Raw genomic sequence first — 17,470 nt, 5'->3', positions numbered from 1 at the left:
CCTGAGCTCTTCGGCTCAAGGCTAGCGCTGTATCACTTGAGCCACAGAGCCACTTCCAGTTTTCTGGTGGTTAATTGGAGATAAGAGCCCCACGGACTTTCCTGGGCTGGTTTTGAACCAGGATCCTCAGATCGCAGCCTCCTGAGTAGCTAAGATTATAGGCATGAGTCACAGGCATGTGCTACCGGCGCCGGGCTGGGGTTTTCCTTAAAAAAAAATTTATTTTTATTAAGGTGTTATACGGAGGGGCTACGATTTCATATATCAGATAATGAGTACATCCATTTTCTTGGACATTATCACCCACAATCTTGTCTGGTAGCTACCATTACTGTCCCCATGTTACAGACTAGAAAATCAGGGCTTAGGAAGGCTGTCAGTCCTCCACAGCACCGGGGTCTTGGGAGGGAAGTGGCATGCACACTCCTGTTGGCGAGGGGAGACGATGAAGAGAAGGCCGACTAGGAAAGAACAGAGACAATGTTTTTAAAGGCAGCACAAGAAGCCGCGCTGGTAGCTCACGCCCGTAGTCCCAGCTGCTCAGGAAGCTGAGCTCTCGAGGAATGCGGTGCCAGCCAGTGCCGGCAGGAAAGTTCGAGAGGCTCTTCACTACCACCACCACCACCACGACCACAAAAGCCGGCTATGGAGCTGCGGCTAGCGCTCTACCGCTTGAGCAAAAGCGCAGGGGCAGCGCTCACGCGCTGAGTTCAAACCCCAGGACGGCGCGGAAGCTTAAACTGACATACATGCAGCACAGGCTGACAGGAGCAGCCCCGACAGCCGGCCCGAACTTCAGCTTCGAGCTAACACTGGGGCCAGGACGCCTCCCGGCGGCCGCCTCGGCTTCCCGACACTTCCGGCTCCTGGATCGCGTCATCCGCAAGCGCCCCACCGACCGCACCGGCCACGTGAATGCGCGCGGCGTTCGACGTCGGGCGAGGAGGCGGGCCTTCCTGCCCTCGCCCAGACCATTTCCGGCTACTGCCGGAAAGCAGGCTTTCCTCGGCGGCCTCGGGCGGCCCGCGCGTGAGGGAGCGTTCCGGGGCCCTTGACTTCTGGCTGCCTGCCGTACTCCCCCGCCCCTCCCTTCTCTCATGCAGCGTGGAGCTTCTCGCAGTCGCCGCTCAGATTGGGGGTGCTAAGGCGCCGGGGCAGCGATCGATATGTCGTCGGGGCTCCGAGCTGCCGACTTTCCCCTCTGGAAGCGTCACATCGCGGCGGAGCTGCGGCGCCGGGACCGGCTGCAGAGGCAGGCGTTCGAGGAGATCATTCTGCAGTGTGAGCGCATGGGCCGGCGGGCGCTGGGAGCGGGGCCGAGTGCGGGCCGGGGCCGGCGGGCCCTGGGAGCGGGGCCGAGTGCGGGCCGGGGCCGGCGGGCGCTGGGAGCCCAGCCTAGTGTGGGCCGGGGCCGGCGGGCGCTGGGAGCCCGGCCTAGTGCGGGACTGCGGGGGCGGGGAGGGGCCCCAGGAGCCCCCTTCGCGCCCGCGCGCTTGCTGGCCGCCCTGGTTACCCGAGCTGGGGATGCACCCCTCATTTGTTGAGGACTTTTCCACCTCCACCTTGCCCTCGGATGCGAGTGTGGACGGTTCTCCTACTGGCGCTGCCTCTAAATGTTGGCCGCTCTGCCTGCTTTTGCGCCCTAAGACTGGCTGGTAGGGGATCGCGTTGAGACAGGAATTGACTCTTGAGCATTAATTTGAAGAATTAAATATTTCTGATGGTCATAGAATGTGCGGTTTTGATTCTCAGATCTCTCTCTCCCCCTTGCCTCCTCTTTGGTGTTCTTTGATTATACATTCTGAACCTTAATATTAGTTCGGACTTAGTTATTTCCTTTTTTTTTATTGTTACTGCTGGTGTGCGTGCGCGTGCATTTGGATTTAACCTCGGGGCTTTGCGTTCTAGCTAAGCTTTTTTCACTTATGGCTGCATTCAGCCACTTGAGCCACGCCCTCCACTTTATGTGAAAAAGTTAAGTGACAAATAGAGTTTCCTCATCCTTGAAATTAGAAGGTACAAAACACTTTTGTTACATTCTAATGTTCATTTCTGTGCCTTTTCTTTTCTTTCTTTCTTTTTTCTTTTTTTTTTTTTTGTCGTGGGCCTTCAACTCAGGGCCTGGGCACTGTCCCTGAGCTTTTTCACTCAAAGCAGGCACTCTCTCAATTGAGCCACATCCTGGTTTTTGGTGGTTAATTGGAGATAAAAGTCTCAGGACTTTGTTGCCTAAGCTGGTTTTGGGTTGTGATCCCTCAGAACTCAGTGGATAGTATTATGGACATGAGCCACTGGTGCCTGGTTTTTCTGTACTCTTTTAAAGTTAAATTGGGTTGGTTTGATTGACCCTTTACTGACCTTTTCACTTAAAGCTTTCTGGGTCTGGTTTGCTGCATCTATAAATCAAGAATGAAGCACGATCTGTCTGCTTCATAAAAACAATACCATGTTTATAAGTGCTTTGAAAACTGATTATAATAGTAAGAGTAAGGTGCTAGTAATTTGCATTTCAAAGCTGGCTGTTGTAGAGTACTTTTGTAGTCCTAGTTGGAGAGGCTGAGACAGGAGGTTGAGAGTTCTAGGCCAACCTGGACTCTATAGTAGAACCCTGGTGGGATGTTTTGCTTTTAATATTATTATTATAAAGGTGATGTATAGAAGAGTTACAGTCACATAAGTCAGGTAATGGATAGCATGAATGATGGACTAGAGAATGAACACCCGTCAAAACAAGAACAAGAGGTCAGAGATGAGAGAGAGCACATCTTTAAACAGCACCAGATTAGTGAACAATGCCTGCTTGCTGTACTCAGGAGGCTGAGATCTGAGGACCACTGTTTTGAAACCAGCTGAGCAGGAAACTATCCCCTAAAAGTCAGAAGTGGCACTCTGGCTCACCAGGTAGAGCCACTAGCCCTGAGCAAAAAGCTCAGGGACAGTCACACGCCTCCCCCGCATCTCTCTCACACACAGTCTTCTTTTCAGGCCAGAGAATTGTATAGTTGGGGAAATTATTTCTAATTTGTGAAATTCCACATTCCCTTCATTTTAGTCTTCCAAGCCTGTCCAGTTTGTACCCTCCTTCAACCAAGATTGCCTGCCTGGTTTTGAAGGGAAGGATGAAGAGAGGCTGTGTGGGTAGAGGCATCTGTGTCTAGTCATGGGGGGCAGGGGAAACCTTTAGGAAAGAGGCCTTTTGAGTGTTTTATGTCATTCATTCATTGTGCTGTACTGGGGCTTGAACTCAGGGTCCTGTGCTCTCATTTGGCTTTCCTTTCAAGGCTGGTGCTCTACTGTTGTCTCATGCCTGCTCTTCTATCTTTTTGCTGGTTAATTGGAGATAAAAGTCTGTCTGGTCTGGGTTTGAACTTCAGTCATCAGGCTCCCTGAATAGCTAGGATTATAGGCATGATCTTTATATCCTTTCAAAGACTAAACATTTTCACTGGGTATCTAGCTAGAAAGAAGTGTGTGTGTGTGTGTGTGTGTGTGTGTGTGTGTGTGTGTGTGTGTGTTGATCTTACTGGGCCTAAGTGCTGTCTCTGAACTATTTTGCTCAAGGCTAGTGCTCCACCACTTAGCCAGAGGGCTACCTCTCGCTTTTTGTTGGTTAAAAAGGGTTTCCTTGACTTGCTCTAGCTGATTAAACCCAATCCTCAGATCTTAGTCTCCCCTGGGGTAGTTAAGATTACATGTGTGTGCCACCAACAGTTGTTTTGGAAGTCCTAAAGCCCTTTGGCATTGAGTTTTAAAGCTTTCTTGGTTATGATATCCAAGGGTAGAACCACTTCCCCTGCATATTTCCTTCCATTCAACTAATACAGAAAAAAGATGTGCCCAGCACTTCTGTGTTTAGGTATCAAGGAGAAATGAGACTTAGGCACACCAGTGGCTCAGTCCTGTAGTGCTAGCTATAACCCTGAGGATCTACCCATCTCCAAAATAACCAGCAAATAGCAGAGCTGGAACCATAGTTAAAGTGTAGAGTGCCGGCCAATCAAATCAGCTGGGCTTCTTTTAACAGAACTAGCTTAAATTTAGGCAAAATTTGCTGGAGAGCATTTGTAATTCCTTCAGATATGTCTGTTCTGCAAAGCTACCTTAGTTTCTTTTTCCCTTGGGGCTATTGAAGCTTAGCTCAAAGGGTGGCATTTTGGCTGAACTTGAGAAACCATTCAAAATACCCTGTTCTCTCCCTGCCCTCCCACCCCCCAGCACTGGGTGGAGTTCCCTTATCAGCTGAGAAAAATTTTCCAGAGTGAGAAGCTCCTACCTGTTGAGTGGTGAGGCTAACACTTCACCCCCTGCTAAAACCCGCTTTATCTGTTCTGGAGGTATCCTCTAGAGAGTTCTTAGGATCTAAAACACTCTTGTATTGTAGCACCTGGCCCTTTTCCTTCTCCACCACAGAGAAAGGAATTTAAACTTCTACTTCTGACCTCTTTGTATGACTCCACATTAACAAGTTCATTATTCTTTTTTCTTGTTAGAAGCCACGACCCTTCATGATTGCAGGAAAGGGCTAGCTTTTTGCAAGCTGTCCTTGTTGGCCAGTGAGCCTTTCATAACAGTATCTCCTTTCTTTTGAATTCCCATACTATTTCTCCTGCCACATTTCTTATGCTTAGAATGAGAACATTTTCTTTTCTGACTCTTGGTTTGGCATGTAAATATCTACACAGTTATCTGAGCAAGAATGCTGTAACTATTTACCTTTGCCTAGTTACCAATTCGAATGTGTCCATGTGACTGCTACTATGGGTCTCTTAATGTCAATGCCATTTAGAAAAGGCCCAAATTTCTTGTCCTGCTCTTTGATGTGTTGGCTCCAAATTTCATTTCCAGTCACTTCCTAGGTAACTGTCCTTTTCTTCTGCCTGGACCATCATCTTCCTTTAAAACCTAGTTCAGATGTCACTGCCTGTGAAACTGTCTGTGAAAATAACATCTAAAAAACAGGCCAGATTTACCACTGGCATTGTGGCTTAAGCGTAGACACCTGCCTAGCAAGCATGAATACCTAAGTTCAAGCCAAAGGGAAAATTAGAACAATTATTCTTCTCTTTGTCTTTTAATAATGAGCCTCAGGCTGGGAATATGGCCTGGTGGCAAGAGCGCTTGCCCCATATGCATGAAGCCCTGGGTTCGATTCCCCAGCACCACATATATAGAAAACAGCCCAAAGTGGCATTGTGGCTCAAGTGGCAGAGTGCTAGCCATGAGCAAAAAGAAGCCAGGGACAGTGCTCAGGCCCTGAGTTCAAGCCCCAGGACTGGCAATGTTCAGATCATTAGATCTGAACATGTTCAGATCTGAACATAGGATCTATGGATTGTACTTGCATTTGTATAGTGTACTGATCGTTTTTTATTTTTTTTATTTTATTTTATTTTATTTATTTATTTTTTTTTGGCCAGCCCTGGGCCTTGGACTCAGGGCCTGAGCACTGTCCCTGGCTTCCTTTTGCTCAAGGCTAGCACTCTGCCACTTGAGCCACAGCGCCACTTCTGGCCATTTTCTGTATATGTGGTGCTGGGGAATCGAACCCAGGGCCTCATGTATATGAGGCAAGCTCTCTTGCCACTAGGCCATATCCCCAGCCCTGATCGTTTTTTAAAAAGCCAAATATTATTGAAACTGGGTGGTTCATACCTGTGTTCCCAGCTAAGGGAGAGACAGAGTTAAGGCTAGACCTGGGACACGGTAGTAATGAGACCCTGTCTCAAAACAACATGGAGGGTGAGGAAGGGAGAACAAGTTTGACAAGAAATATACTCACCACCTTACGTATGTAACTATATCACATTGACAATAACATTAAATTAAAAATAAATAAAAAACATGGAATGAGCTGGGAATGTGGCTTAGCAGTAGAGTGCTTGCCTAATATGCATGAAGCCCTGGGTTCGATTCCTCAGCATGACATAAACAGAAAAAGCAGGAAGTGGAGCTGTGGCTCAAATGGTAGAGTGCTAGCCTTGAGCAAAAGAAGCTCAGAGACAGTGCTCAGGTACTGAGGTCAAGCCCCAGGACTGGCCAAAAAAAAAAAAAAAAATGGAGTGGAAATAAAGAAGTCTGTGGTAGACATTTTCCTGTACATACATAGCTTTGTCATTGTTTTGCTTGCAAGTCAGAAACAGATGACTTTGGAAGTGGAAAGCAATTTCAACTCCTTTAATAGAAGGTCATTCTTGGAAGTGTTTATCAACGATGACTATGATTGGGCTGCCCAAACTTAAGCTAAGAATCAACTAAGATATTTGTGTTCCTAGATCATTACAGTAGGTGATAAACCTAATAAAGATGAATCCTACTCTGGTAATCCTATGATACTTTTTAAGTCCCAAGCTTTATAATTACAAATACGATGTAATAACTTGATTTCTGACTTTGTTTTTATGTTTCTATAGATAACAAGTTACTGGAAAAGTCAGATCTTCATTCAGTGTTGGCCCAGAAGCTACAGGCCGAAAAGCATGACACACCAAACAGGCATGACATAAGGTATTTTTTTAACCTGTTTTATTTTGTTTGTCCTTACTTGAAATTTGTTTTGGTCCTATTATCACTTCTCTAAATACAAAGCAAATACTTTTTCTGTGCTCTAGTTTTTGTCAGTTCCTTTTAAAGAAGAGCTGCTAAAATTAAGTAACTGAAATGGCTTGCTTATCAGTGCAATGTTCTCAGCTTGAGAAATTTCTTTCTTTTTTTTTTTTTTGGTCAGTTGTGGGGCCTGAGCACTGTTCCTGAGCCTCTTTGTGCTCAAGGTTAGCGCACTCTACCACTTGAACCATAGCGCCACAGCTGTGTGCCTCTTCTATCCTGGACTTAAACTCAGGGCCTGGACACTATCCCTGAGCTTTTTGCCCTACCACTTGAGCCATTCCTTCACTTCTACCTTTGTATTTTGTCCATGCCAGTGCCCAAGATCTCAGCCTCCTGAGTAGCTAGGATTACAGGCATGAGCCACCAGCACCTGACCTAATTTTGTGTGTGTGTGTGTGCCCAGCCCCCCCCCTTTTTTTTTGTTGGTCTTGGGGCTTGAATTTGGCCTGGGCTCTGTCCCTGAGCCTCTCTGTCCTCAAGGCTAGCACTCTACCAATTGAGCCACAGTACCAATTCCAGCCTTTTATGCAGTATTGAGGAATCAAAACACAGGGCTTCCTGCATGCTAGGCAGGCACTCTACTACTAAGCCACGTTCCCATCCCAGGGTTTACTTTTTGTTTTGTTTTTTTGCCAGTCTTGAGGCTTGAACTCAGGGCCTGAGTGCTGTTCCTGGCTTCGTTTTGCTCAAGGCTAGCACTCTACCTCTTGAGCCAAAGTGCTACTTCTAGCTTTTTCTATATATGTGGTGCTGAGGAATCAAAACCAGGGCTTCACATGTGCAAGGCAAGTACTCTACCAATAGGCTATATTCCCAGCCCCAGGGTTTAATTTTGAATAAACAAGTATTCCTGAGAAGATTCACAGAGCCCTTGTTAATTTAAGATTGACTGACAAAGCCCAGCACCCGTGGCTCATGCCCATAATTTTAGCTACTCAGGATGCTGAGATCTGAGAATCGTGCTTTTAAGCCAGCCTGGGCAGAAAAGTCCCTGTGAGACTTCTCTCCAATTAGCCACTGAAAACCATGAGTGGCACTGTGGCTCAAAGTGGTAGAGCACTAGTCTTGAAAAGAAGAGCTCAGGGACAGCACCTGGGCCCTGAGTTCAAGCCCTACAACCAACAACAACAAAAAGACTGACAAACACAACTTCTGCTTGTTAGAACTTTTCTAGCCTTTTTTTTCAGCATTAACTTGTAACAACTTTCTGTATTTCTTTTGAGACTAGTTAGAAAAGTATTGGTGCAATAGGAAAGGCAACTTAACATATTGTGGAATTAAATGTACATGGATGTTTTTATGGGATGTTTAGTATGTTCACTGGGTCATTTATGTGTGTTTACTGTATCGTTTATCAAAGATTCTGGTCAACAAAATCTGAGAGCCACTGGGTGTCAGTGGCTCACAACTGTAATCTTAGCCTGGGCAGGATAGTACAGAGACTTTTTTTTTTTTTTTTTGGCCAGGCTTGGACTCAGGGCCTGAGCACTGTCCCTGGCCATCACTCTACCTCTTGAGCCACAGCGCCACTTCTGGTTTTTTCTGTGTATATGGTGCTGAAGAATCAAAGGGCTTCATCTCATGCATGCTAGGCAAGCACTCTACCCCTAAGCCACATTCCCAGCCCCCTGGAGACTTTGAGTGTCGGCCCTGAGGCTTGAACTCAGGGCCTGGGGCCTGTCCCTGAGTCCTTTTTACTTAAGACTACCTCTTGAGATGCAGCTCTGCTTTTGGCTTTGAACCTTGATCTTCAGATCTTAGCTTCCTAAGCAGCTAGGATTACAGGTGTGAGCCACCAGAGCCCAGCTGTCCATGAGTCTCTTAGCTCTTCAAAAGTAAAAAGGGTTGGGAATGTGGCTTAGTGGTAGAGTGTTTGCCCAGCATGTGTGAAGCCCAGGATTCCTCAGCACCACATATATAGAAAAAGCCTAAAGTGGTGCTGTGGCTCAAGTGGTAGAGTGCTAGCCTTGAGCAAAAAGAAGCCAGGGACAGGCCCTGAGTTCAAGCCCCAGGACTTGGGGGGAAAGAAAGCCAAAAATGGAGCTGTGACTCAAGTGATAGAGCACTAGCTTTGAGCAAAAAGAACTTGGAATCAAGACACTCGGGCTCTGAGTTCAAGCCCCAGAACCAGCACACAAAAGCCTGAAAGCTGTACTTCATCAAAATAACTTAAGTGGATTTATCCTAATGCTTGCATATTTGATAGGTTCGCATGGGAACAATGACTGTTTATTACTCTAAAATGTATGTTCTTTTTACACATTGCACTTAGTAGTGATAAGAACGAGTTGTGTTTTGTCTGGTGGTGGTTTAGCCCCGGACACGATGGCACATGGAACGACAGTCATCTACAAGAGATGTCAAAGCTGCGGATTAAGCACCAGGAAGAGCTGACTGAGTTACACAAGAAACGTGGGGAGGTAAAGATCGCCCTTCTGCCCACCTGTCTTTTGCTCTCTCCAGGGTCTTGTGGGGAATTTGAGGGCCGTCACTTCTTGAGAATTGGTAGCAGACTTTCTAAATTCTGCATAGAAGTTCTCTGAGAGGGCTGGGAATATTGCCTAGTGGTAGAGTGCTTGCCTAGCATACATGAAGCCCTGGGCTCGATTACTCAGCACCACATATACGGGGCCGGGGGGCGGGGGGGGAGCCAGAAGTGGCCCTGTGGCTCAAGAGGTACAGTGCTAGCCTTAAGCAAAAAGAAAGAGACAGTGCTCAGCTCAGACCCTGAGTCCAAGCCCCAGGAGTGGCAAGAAAAAAAGATCAGAGAGTAAAAGTGGGGAACATCAAAGGAAACCACTAGAAACCACCAGCAAGAGGCTTACCAGAGCTGGACCACACTGTTCCTGCGCTTCCACAGTGGCCGAAGTGAGGAAGCTTAGACGAACAGAAGAAGCTTACTGTGTGGACTTAGGAGTTCTTTTTAATGCCTCAGGAAGCTTTTGAGTGTGAGCCCTGAAGTTTCAGAAGGTGACATTCCAAGAATTTGAGATCTAGCTGTGTTTAACCTGGATGGTGGTCTCCCCCCTCCCATTCCCCCCATCCCTGGGTGTGGGGCTTGACCTAGGGCCTGAGTACTGTCCCTCAGCTCTTTTTTTGCTCAAAGCTAGCTCTCTACCATTTCCAGTTTTCTGGCCGCCAATTGGAGATGAGAGTCTCATGGACTTCCCTGCCCAAGCTGGTTTTGAACCTCAATCCTTCTCCACATCCTCAGATCTCAAACTCCTGAGTAGCTTACAGGTGTGAGCCACCAGCGCCCGGCTTAGGATTGAGGTCTTATAGGAGAGCTTCAGCTGAGGGAATGCCATTTTATCATCAGCTCAGTTGACTTGCTGTTCAAGTGGAGAGGTTAACAGTATCCTCAGCAAGAAGCTGGGGGTCACTCAGAACTGTTCACCCTTACCCATGTCTCCCTCCACAGAGCAGAAGTTAGCTACAAGGCACATCTCGTGGGACCTTCTCTCTCTTTCACCAGTGTCTGTCTTCTACCTTTGCCACTCCCCCACTCTTATGAATTAGGCAACTTATCACCCAGAATGTAATTTCTAAGATCCTAAAGTCTTATGAGAATGTTCTTTATTTCCAGTTAGCTCAGTTGGTGATCGACTTGAATAACCAAATGCAGCAGAAGGACAGGGAGATGCAGATGAATGAAGCAAAGTGAGTAGAAACCACATCTACTTGAGGCCTGCCCGCGTGGTCACACTCACATCCTGATTTGCTGTACTCTGAGTGAGGCCAGTTGACAGTCAGACCGCGCACACACAGCAAGTACTTTCTTACATAGTGCACATGAAGTGTGGGATCCTTTCCTGTGAAAATCAAAGGAAAGGCAAAACCTTTAAGCCCCTAATATGTAACTGGAAGTAATCGGGACCCTTGCAGGTGAGTGTCCTAGGAGCCTTCACAGTTCTCAGTGGCCACTGTGTGGGGATGGTGGTACCCTCCTGTGATAGGGGAGGGAGCACTGTGATGCCTGATGTTACCAAGGAGAAGCCTCGCAGTCAGAGAAATGCAAAAGAGCATGCAAGAGCTGGGGGCCTTACAAGTCACTTCACCACTCTCCCTTCCTCCAGTCTTGCTGTCTTGAAAGGTACAGTGACTAGTTAGTTACTCATGGTCAGAAGGACCCTTGCCCACTGTGTTTGCTAGTGGAATTGTCCTGCACACCATTGGGCAGTGTAATGACTGCTGGTTGAGCTCGACTATTTGTCACATGGAGTTCTCTGGAGGTGGTGTAAGTCTCTGGCATGGCACACTCTTGTCACATTGTGTTTTCAGAATTGCTGAGTGTTTGCAGACTATCTCTGATCTGGAGACCGAATGCCTGGATCTGCGCAGCAAGCTGCAGGACCTTGAGATAGCCAACCAGACCCTGAAGGACGAATATGACGCTCTGCAGATCACTTTTACTGCCTTGGAGGAGAAACTGAGGAAAACTACAGAGGAGAACCAGGAGCTGGTTACTAGGTGGATGGCTGAGAAGGCCCAAGAAGCCAATCGCCTCAATGCCGAGAACGAGAAAGACTCCAGGTGGGATGTCCAGCTGCAGTCAGTGGGCTCCATGGCTCATGCCTGTAATCCTCACTAAGGAGGCTGAGATCTAAGGATCATAGTTCAAAGCCTTTCTGAGCAGAAAAGTCCCTGTGAGACTCTCATCTCCAGTTAACCACTCAAACAGGAAGTGGAGGTGTGTCTCAAAGCCTTGAGCAAAAGAGCTAAGGGACAGCACTCAGGCCCTGAGTTCAAGCCTACAACCAACAAAATTTTTTCAATTTTGGGAGCTGGGAATATGGCCAAGTGGTAGAATGCTTGCTTCGTATACATGAAACCCTGGGTTCGATTCCCCAGCACAACATATATAGAAAGAGCCAGAAGTGGCACTGTGGCACAAATGGTAGAGTGCTTGAATAAAAAGAAGCCAGGGACAGTGCTCAGGCTCTGAGTTCAAGGCCCAGGACTGGCCAAAAAAAAAACAAACCAATTTTTCAATTTTTAATAAAAACAGGACTGAGCCTGGTGAATTCTAGCTACACAGATGGCTGAGATCTGAGGATCATGATGGCTTGAAGCCAGCCCAGGCAGGAAAGTCCATGAGACTTTTTTTTCTATTTATTTTTGGAAAGTGTAGAAAACTTTATTGCAGGCTACTGAACAAATTACAACATTGAAGGATTCCATGAGCCTTTATCTCCAATTAAACACCAGAAAACTGGAAGTGGCACTGTGGCTCAAAGTGACAGAGCACTAGCCTTGAGTGAAAAAAAGCTCAGAAACAGGGTCCAGGTCCTGAGTTTAAGCCCCACAAGTGGACTCCCCTCTAGCCCTCCCCCCCAAAAAACAAAAAAACTCTCCGGTTGCTATTGCTGATATTGGTGAGGAGGGAGAGAGAAAACACAATTAAAAACAGAGTAAAAGAAACATTTAATTTACAACAACACTTGTAACTGCGCAAAGGAATACCTCCCAGAAGGTTACTGTTAGTATGGAAACCTTCAGCGCCCAGTTTCTGAATCTGTTCAGACTCACGAAAGTTCCTGGTCTTGCTAGTATGTGGGAAGACTACAATCAGATCTTACATGGATGTCAAAGAAAATTCCTGAATCTAATTCACTGATAACTGTTTTGGGCCAGTACTGAGGCTTGAGCTGGAAACCACACTCTTCTTGGCTCGGCTTTTTTGCTTACAACTGGTACTCTACCACTTCAGCGTGCTCCATCCAGTCCCATACTTCACTGGTTAATTAGAGACAAGGTCTCAACAGCCTTACTGCCTGGACTGGCCTTAAACCTTGGGGTCCAGGCCTCAGTCTCCTGGGTAGCTAGGATTACAAGCATGAGCCATCAGATACCAGTGATAGCTTTTTTTTTCTTCTCTTTCCTTTTTTTTTTTTTTTTTTTTGTCGGTTGTGGGGCTTGAACTTTGGGCCTGGGCACTGTCCCTGAGCTCTTCATCTCAAGGCTAGTGCTCTGCTACTTGAGCCACAACTCCACTTCTGATTTGCTGGTGGTTAATTGGAGATAATCTCACTTCTTGCCCAGGCTAGAACCTCAGATGTCAGGCTCCTGAATAACGAGGATTACAGATGTGAACCACCAGCACCCGGCTTGCTTTTTTTCTTTTTTAAGATTCAGTATAACCCTACTAGAATTTATCCCAACAATTAATCCACTTCCTAAAATGGATTAAATGTGTTATATTAGGTGATAGAAAATTATATAATCATTTTAGTAATTTTTTTTCTGCTTAATTCTGATTAAAATGCCAAAAGTTGAAGGGAAAAAAAATCTAGTAAGAACACTTATAACAGTTTTTGAAAGGAAAGCTTCCTGTCCCCTCTGTGTTTTTGTTTTGTTGTTTTTTTGTCCTGGGGCTTGAACTCAGGGCCTGAGCACTGTCCCTGGCTTCTTTTTGCTCAAGGCTAGCACTCTGCCACTTGAGCCACAGTGCCACTTATGGCTTTTTCTGTTTATGTGGTGCTGGGGAATTAAACCCAGGGCTTCATGTATACGAAGCGCTCTTATCACTGGGCCACATTCCCAGCCCCGCTTCCTGTCCCTTCTATACATTAGGAGTTTGCATCTATATAATGAGAAATGAAAGTGTTTAGAGGCCTAGTCTATCCCCATACCTGCTCTACCCCAGTCTAATACATCCAGCAAAATAATTCTGTCTTGACATTCTGGCCAGCTGGCCAGGGATAACAGTAGCAGTTTTACATAGCACACTATGGGAAGTCAGAGGGATGATGCTTTGCCTAAAAAAGCTTGGAAGACTTTAGCATTTGACAGGAGCAGGGTGTGGTTGCTTAAAGTTGTAATCCCAGCAACTTGTGAGTAGAGATGTGGGTTCCTGGTTTGAGGAAATCGTAAAAGTTTAGGACATTCCAACTCCACCAGAGTTTGGTTTGGTGTCATGCTTGTCATCCCCAGACACACAGGGAAGCACAAATAAAAGAGCACAGCCCAGGCCGCCATCCTGAGCACAAAGTAAGGCACTAACCTGAAAATAACCAGTGCAGGAAGGGGCTGGAGATAACAGCTCAAGTGGCAAAGAACCTTCCTGGTAAGCAGAAGTCAGTCCTCAGTGCTGCAGAAATAAATTTGACAGAGATTGGAACATTTTTAAAACCCTATCAGCTCAAAATCTGAAAATCCCACTCTCTATGACCTAAAAGGCATAAGTGAGAATAGGACAGCCTTGAAGAGTAATGGACAGCACTGGCTGACCATTGGCACCACCGTTGGAACTCTCCCTCAGACATGCTAGTCAGATCTCTTTTTTTCCCCTTCATGATTTTTAGATAGCCTGTCCTTGTCCTGAGGCTGGTCTTGGACAGTGACCTTCCTATAGGATATTGAAATTTTTTTTGGGGGGGGGTGGGGGTCCTAGGACTTGAACTCGGCCTGGGTGCTGTTCTGAGCCGCTTTCTACTCTAGGCTGATGCTATACCACTTGAGCCACAGTGCCACATCAGCCTTTTCTGAGTAGTTTGTTGGAGATATCGTGGACTTTTCTGCCTAGGCTGGCTTGGAACCATGATCCTCAGATCTCAACCTTGAAGTAGCTGGAAATCTGGATCTTGAATTTTTTGAGTTGGAAGGGGGGCAATCTCAGATTTTGTTAGTCCTTACCACCTGAGTAGCTGGGATTACAGGTAGGAGCCACTGTTCCCAATCTATTTGGCTTTTTTGTTTTTAAAGGGTGATGGTAATAACATTTTGAATAAATTGGATTTTTTGTGTGGTTTGTCCTGTAAAATCTGATTTTGAAACCTTTACTAAAAAGAATGCAATGTACTTTTTTTTTTGTAGCTATATTCTCATTCCCCACATTCTCAAGCAACTTTTCCACGTTCAAGAATTGCCACTAGAGAAGAGCCTAGTTCTTGATTGGAACTCAAATGCAGTGCCGAGTTTCAGGTGGAGTTAAGGAGGTCTTCATACAAAGTGAAATGGCTAAGGAGAGGAGAATGAGGAATAATGTAGTTGTCTCGGGTGGAGGACCAGTAGACTCCACACCTGTGGAATGAAATATTTAGGAAAACAATTGGTGTTTGTATTGTAATTAATAACTCATCTCTAGGGTTCTCTGTGGTTTTAATCTGGAACACTTGCTAGTGTTTTGAGTTTGGGGGCTTGGGAGTTTTAGGCAAGGATAGTTTATTGAGAGTGAAAAGCCTGTGCCTTTGATAAGCAGAGAAAAATGATGAGCCTTTTCTCAATAGGAGGCGTCAAGCCCGACTGCAGAAAGAACTTGCAGAAGCAGCAAAGGAGCCTCTGCCAGTTGAACAGTAAGTAGAGATAAGTGAACTGAAACCAACATCTATGCCATTGGTTTAGCTATGCGTATTTTGGTACTTGTGACTTCTTTTTTTTGGCCAGTCCTGGGGCTTGGACTCAGGGCCTGAGCACTGTCCCTGGCTTTTTTGCTCAAGGATAGCACTCTGCTACTTGAGCCACAGTGCCACTTCTGGCCCTTTCTATATATGTGGTGCTGAGGAATCGAACCCAGGGCTTCATGTATACGAGGCAAGCACTCTACCACTAAGCCATATTCCCAGCCCTTGTGATTTCGTATATACAAATAATGTACTGAAAATGGCCTCTGGACATATTTCTGAATTAAGTATGCAAGTAAATTTTTTTTCATATTTTTATTTCAAAGGTGATGTACAGAGGGGTTGCAGTTAAATAAGTTGGGGAAAGATTCTTAGAAGTAACATCTCTTGGGCCAAAGTATTTTGCCAAATTGCCTCTCAAGAATATGGCCTAGTGGTAGAGTACTTACCTCCCATACATGAAGCCCTGGGTTCGGTTCCTCAGCACCACATATGCAGAAAGAGCCAGAAGTGGCGCTGTGGCTCAAGTTGTAGAGTGCGAGCCTTGAGCAAAAAGAAGCCAGGGACAGTGCTCAGGCCCTGAGTTCAAGGCTCAGGACTGGCAAAAAAAAAAAAAAAATTTCCTGCTTAAACTCCTCAGCTGAGTCTGACTCTTCACTTCCTGTACTAAGGACACCTCACTACTTCCAATTCACAGTTGTCTACCTCTGATTGAGCTTGTCATCGTGTAATTGGGCCAGAGGTTCAGTCTTTTAAATGGCAGTTTGAACCAGGCCAGGCCTTTGGAACACAGATGAAGTTAGAGAAATTTCTAAGCGAAAACAAAGTGGTTGAGGTGATTTAGGAGGAACTTTACCTAATCTGTCTGTAACTAGAAATAGAGCATCTCTGGGAAGCTCTGTTTTAGGTGGTGGAGTTTTTCTTTCTTTGGGGAAAAAAAAATACACACACAGACTCAGAACCTGGGGCACTGTCCCCTAAGTCTGTCTGTGTTCAAGGCTTGAACCACAGTGCTGCTTCCTGCCTTTTCTGTTTATGTGGTACTGAAGAATTGAACCCAGGGCTTCGTGCATGCTAGGCAAGCACTCTATCACTAAGCCACATTCCTACCCCAGCTCAGTTTTTTTTAAGTTGTTTTTTCTTTTTTATTTTTTTTTTGGGGGGGGGGGCCAGTCCTGAGGCGTGGACTCAGGGCCTGAGCACTTTCCCTGGCTTCCTTTTGCTCAAGGCTAGCACTCTGCCACTTGAGTCACAGCACCACTTCTGGCCATTTTCTGTATACGTGGTGCTGGGGAATCGAACCCAGGGCTTCATGTATACAAGGCTGGAGCACTCTTGCCACTAGGCCATATTCCCAGCCCTTTTTAAGTGGAGAGGAATGGTTTAGATTTAGTTAGGAGTCTTCCACCAACACATGCAGAAACAAAAGTTCTCATGCTAAACATTTGCTCTGGATGTCAGTGTAGGGGTGTATCCTTCCTCCGAGGATGTAGGAAACTGATTTCTTTTCCTATTTTTTTTTTGTTGTTGATGGTGGTGGGTCTTGAACTCAGGGCCTGGGCACTATCCCTGAGCCTCATTGTGCTCAAGGCTAGCACTCTACCACTTGAATTGCAGTGTCACTTCGGGGTTTTGAGTAATGTATTAGAGATGAGTCTCACAGACTTTTCTGCCTGGGCTGGCTTCAAATGCAATCCTCAGATCTCAGCCTCCTTTGATGATTTACAGACTTGAACCATGGGCACCTGGCACAAATTCTTAAGTATACACATCCAAATAATCATGAGAAAGGAAAAATTTGCTTTCAGTTTCTTAAGACTGAGCAATATATGATGAGCTCCTTTGGGTCATTATTTTCCTATGAACATTACATCTCAGTAGGCGGTCATTAAGACCAAAATAGTTAACCTTTCCTCAATCTGGAAAGACTTTGCCTGTAATAATACAGAAGCTGGGCGCTGGTGGCTCATGCCTTTAATCCTACTACTAAGGGGGCTGAGATCTGAGGGTCAGGGTTTGAAGCCAGCCCAGGCAGGAAAGCCCATGAGACTGATATCTCCAATTAAAAGCCAGAAGTAAAGCTATAGCTCAAGTGGTAGAGTTCTATCTATCCTTGAGCTATAAACAGCTCATGGACAGTACCCAAGCCCTGAGTTTCAGCCTCAGGACTGATCCATTCATACATACACACAATATGAAAGAAGGAATTCCAGAGGTGTTTTGCATCTGCTGGGCTAAATAGCAACAAAAGGAACAGGTCCTGTGATTGAATATCACTTGGAATGTGGTGGATTTTCCAGATGTCAAAAGCATGAAATATCTAGAGAGTATTTCATGAGTCAAAAAAGAATAGTGCTTAGGGTTAGTTTTTGGTAGTTCTCAGCACTCTGAATTTGAATCGTGTCAGTGTTTTCAAGTTTCTCTGGAATAGCAGCTCTTCCTGTTTTCAGAGAGCTTTATTCACCATTGCTGTCTTGCTAAGTTTCATAGGTTGTCTCAGTAGAAAATTACACTAGCCTTTG

General features: G+C 45.8%; 1 protein-coding gene across 4 annotated transcripts in view; it reads left to right on the top strand.

The window, feature by feature from the left end:
* The first annotated feature begins 1,005 nt into the window (after window positions 1-1,005).
* Window positions 1,006-17,470, top strand: part of Atg16l1 (autophagy related 16 like 1) — a 30,923-nt gene continuing 14,458 nt past the window's right edge. For 2 of the 4 annotated variants that reach the window (XM_048344481.1, XM_048344483.1), the window contains exons 1-6: window positions 1,006-1,281; window positions 6,411-6,504; window positions 8,879-9,026; window positions 10,193-10,266; window positions 10,888-11,139; window positions 14,835-14,900. In XM_048344481.1, coding sequence (XP_048200438.1) covers window positions 1,167-1,281; window positions 6,411-6,504; window positions 8,879-9,026; window positions 10,193-10,266; window positions 10,888-11,139; window positions 14,835-14,900 — 749 coding nt within the window. In that variant the 5' untranslated portion in view covers window positions 1,006-1,166. The remainder of the gene's footprint in view (window positions 1,282-6,410; window positions 6,505-8,878; window positions 9,027-10,192; window positions 10,267-10,887; window positions 11,140-14,834; window positions 14,901-17,470) is intronic. The other 2 variants (XM_048344484.1, XM_048344482.1) reach the window with 1 other exon arrangement.

The sequence above is a fragment of the Perognathus longimembris genome, chromosome 4 (genome assembly GCF_023159225.1).
Source record: "Perognathus longimembris pacificus isolate PPM17 chromosome 4, ASM2315922v1, whole genome shotgun sequence".
Lineage (NCBI taxonomy): Eukaryota > Metazoa > Chordata > Mammalia > Rodentia > Heteromyidae > Perognathus > Perognathus longimembris.
This window is presented reverse-complemented; position numbering and strand designations above follow the sequence as displayed.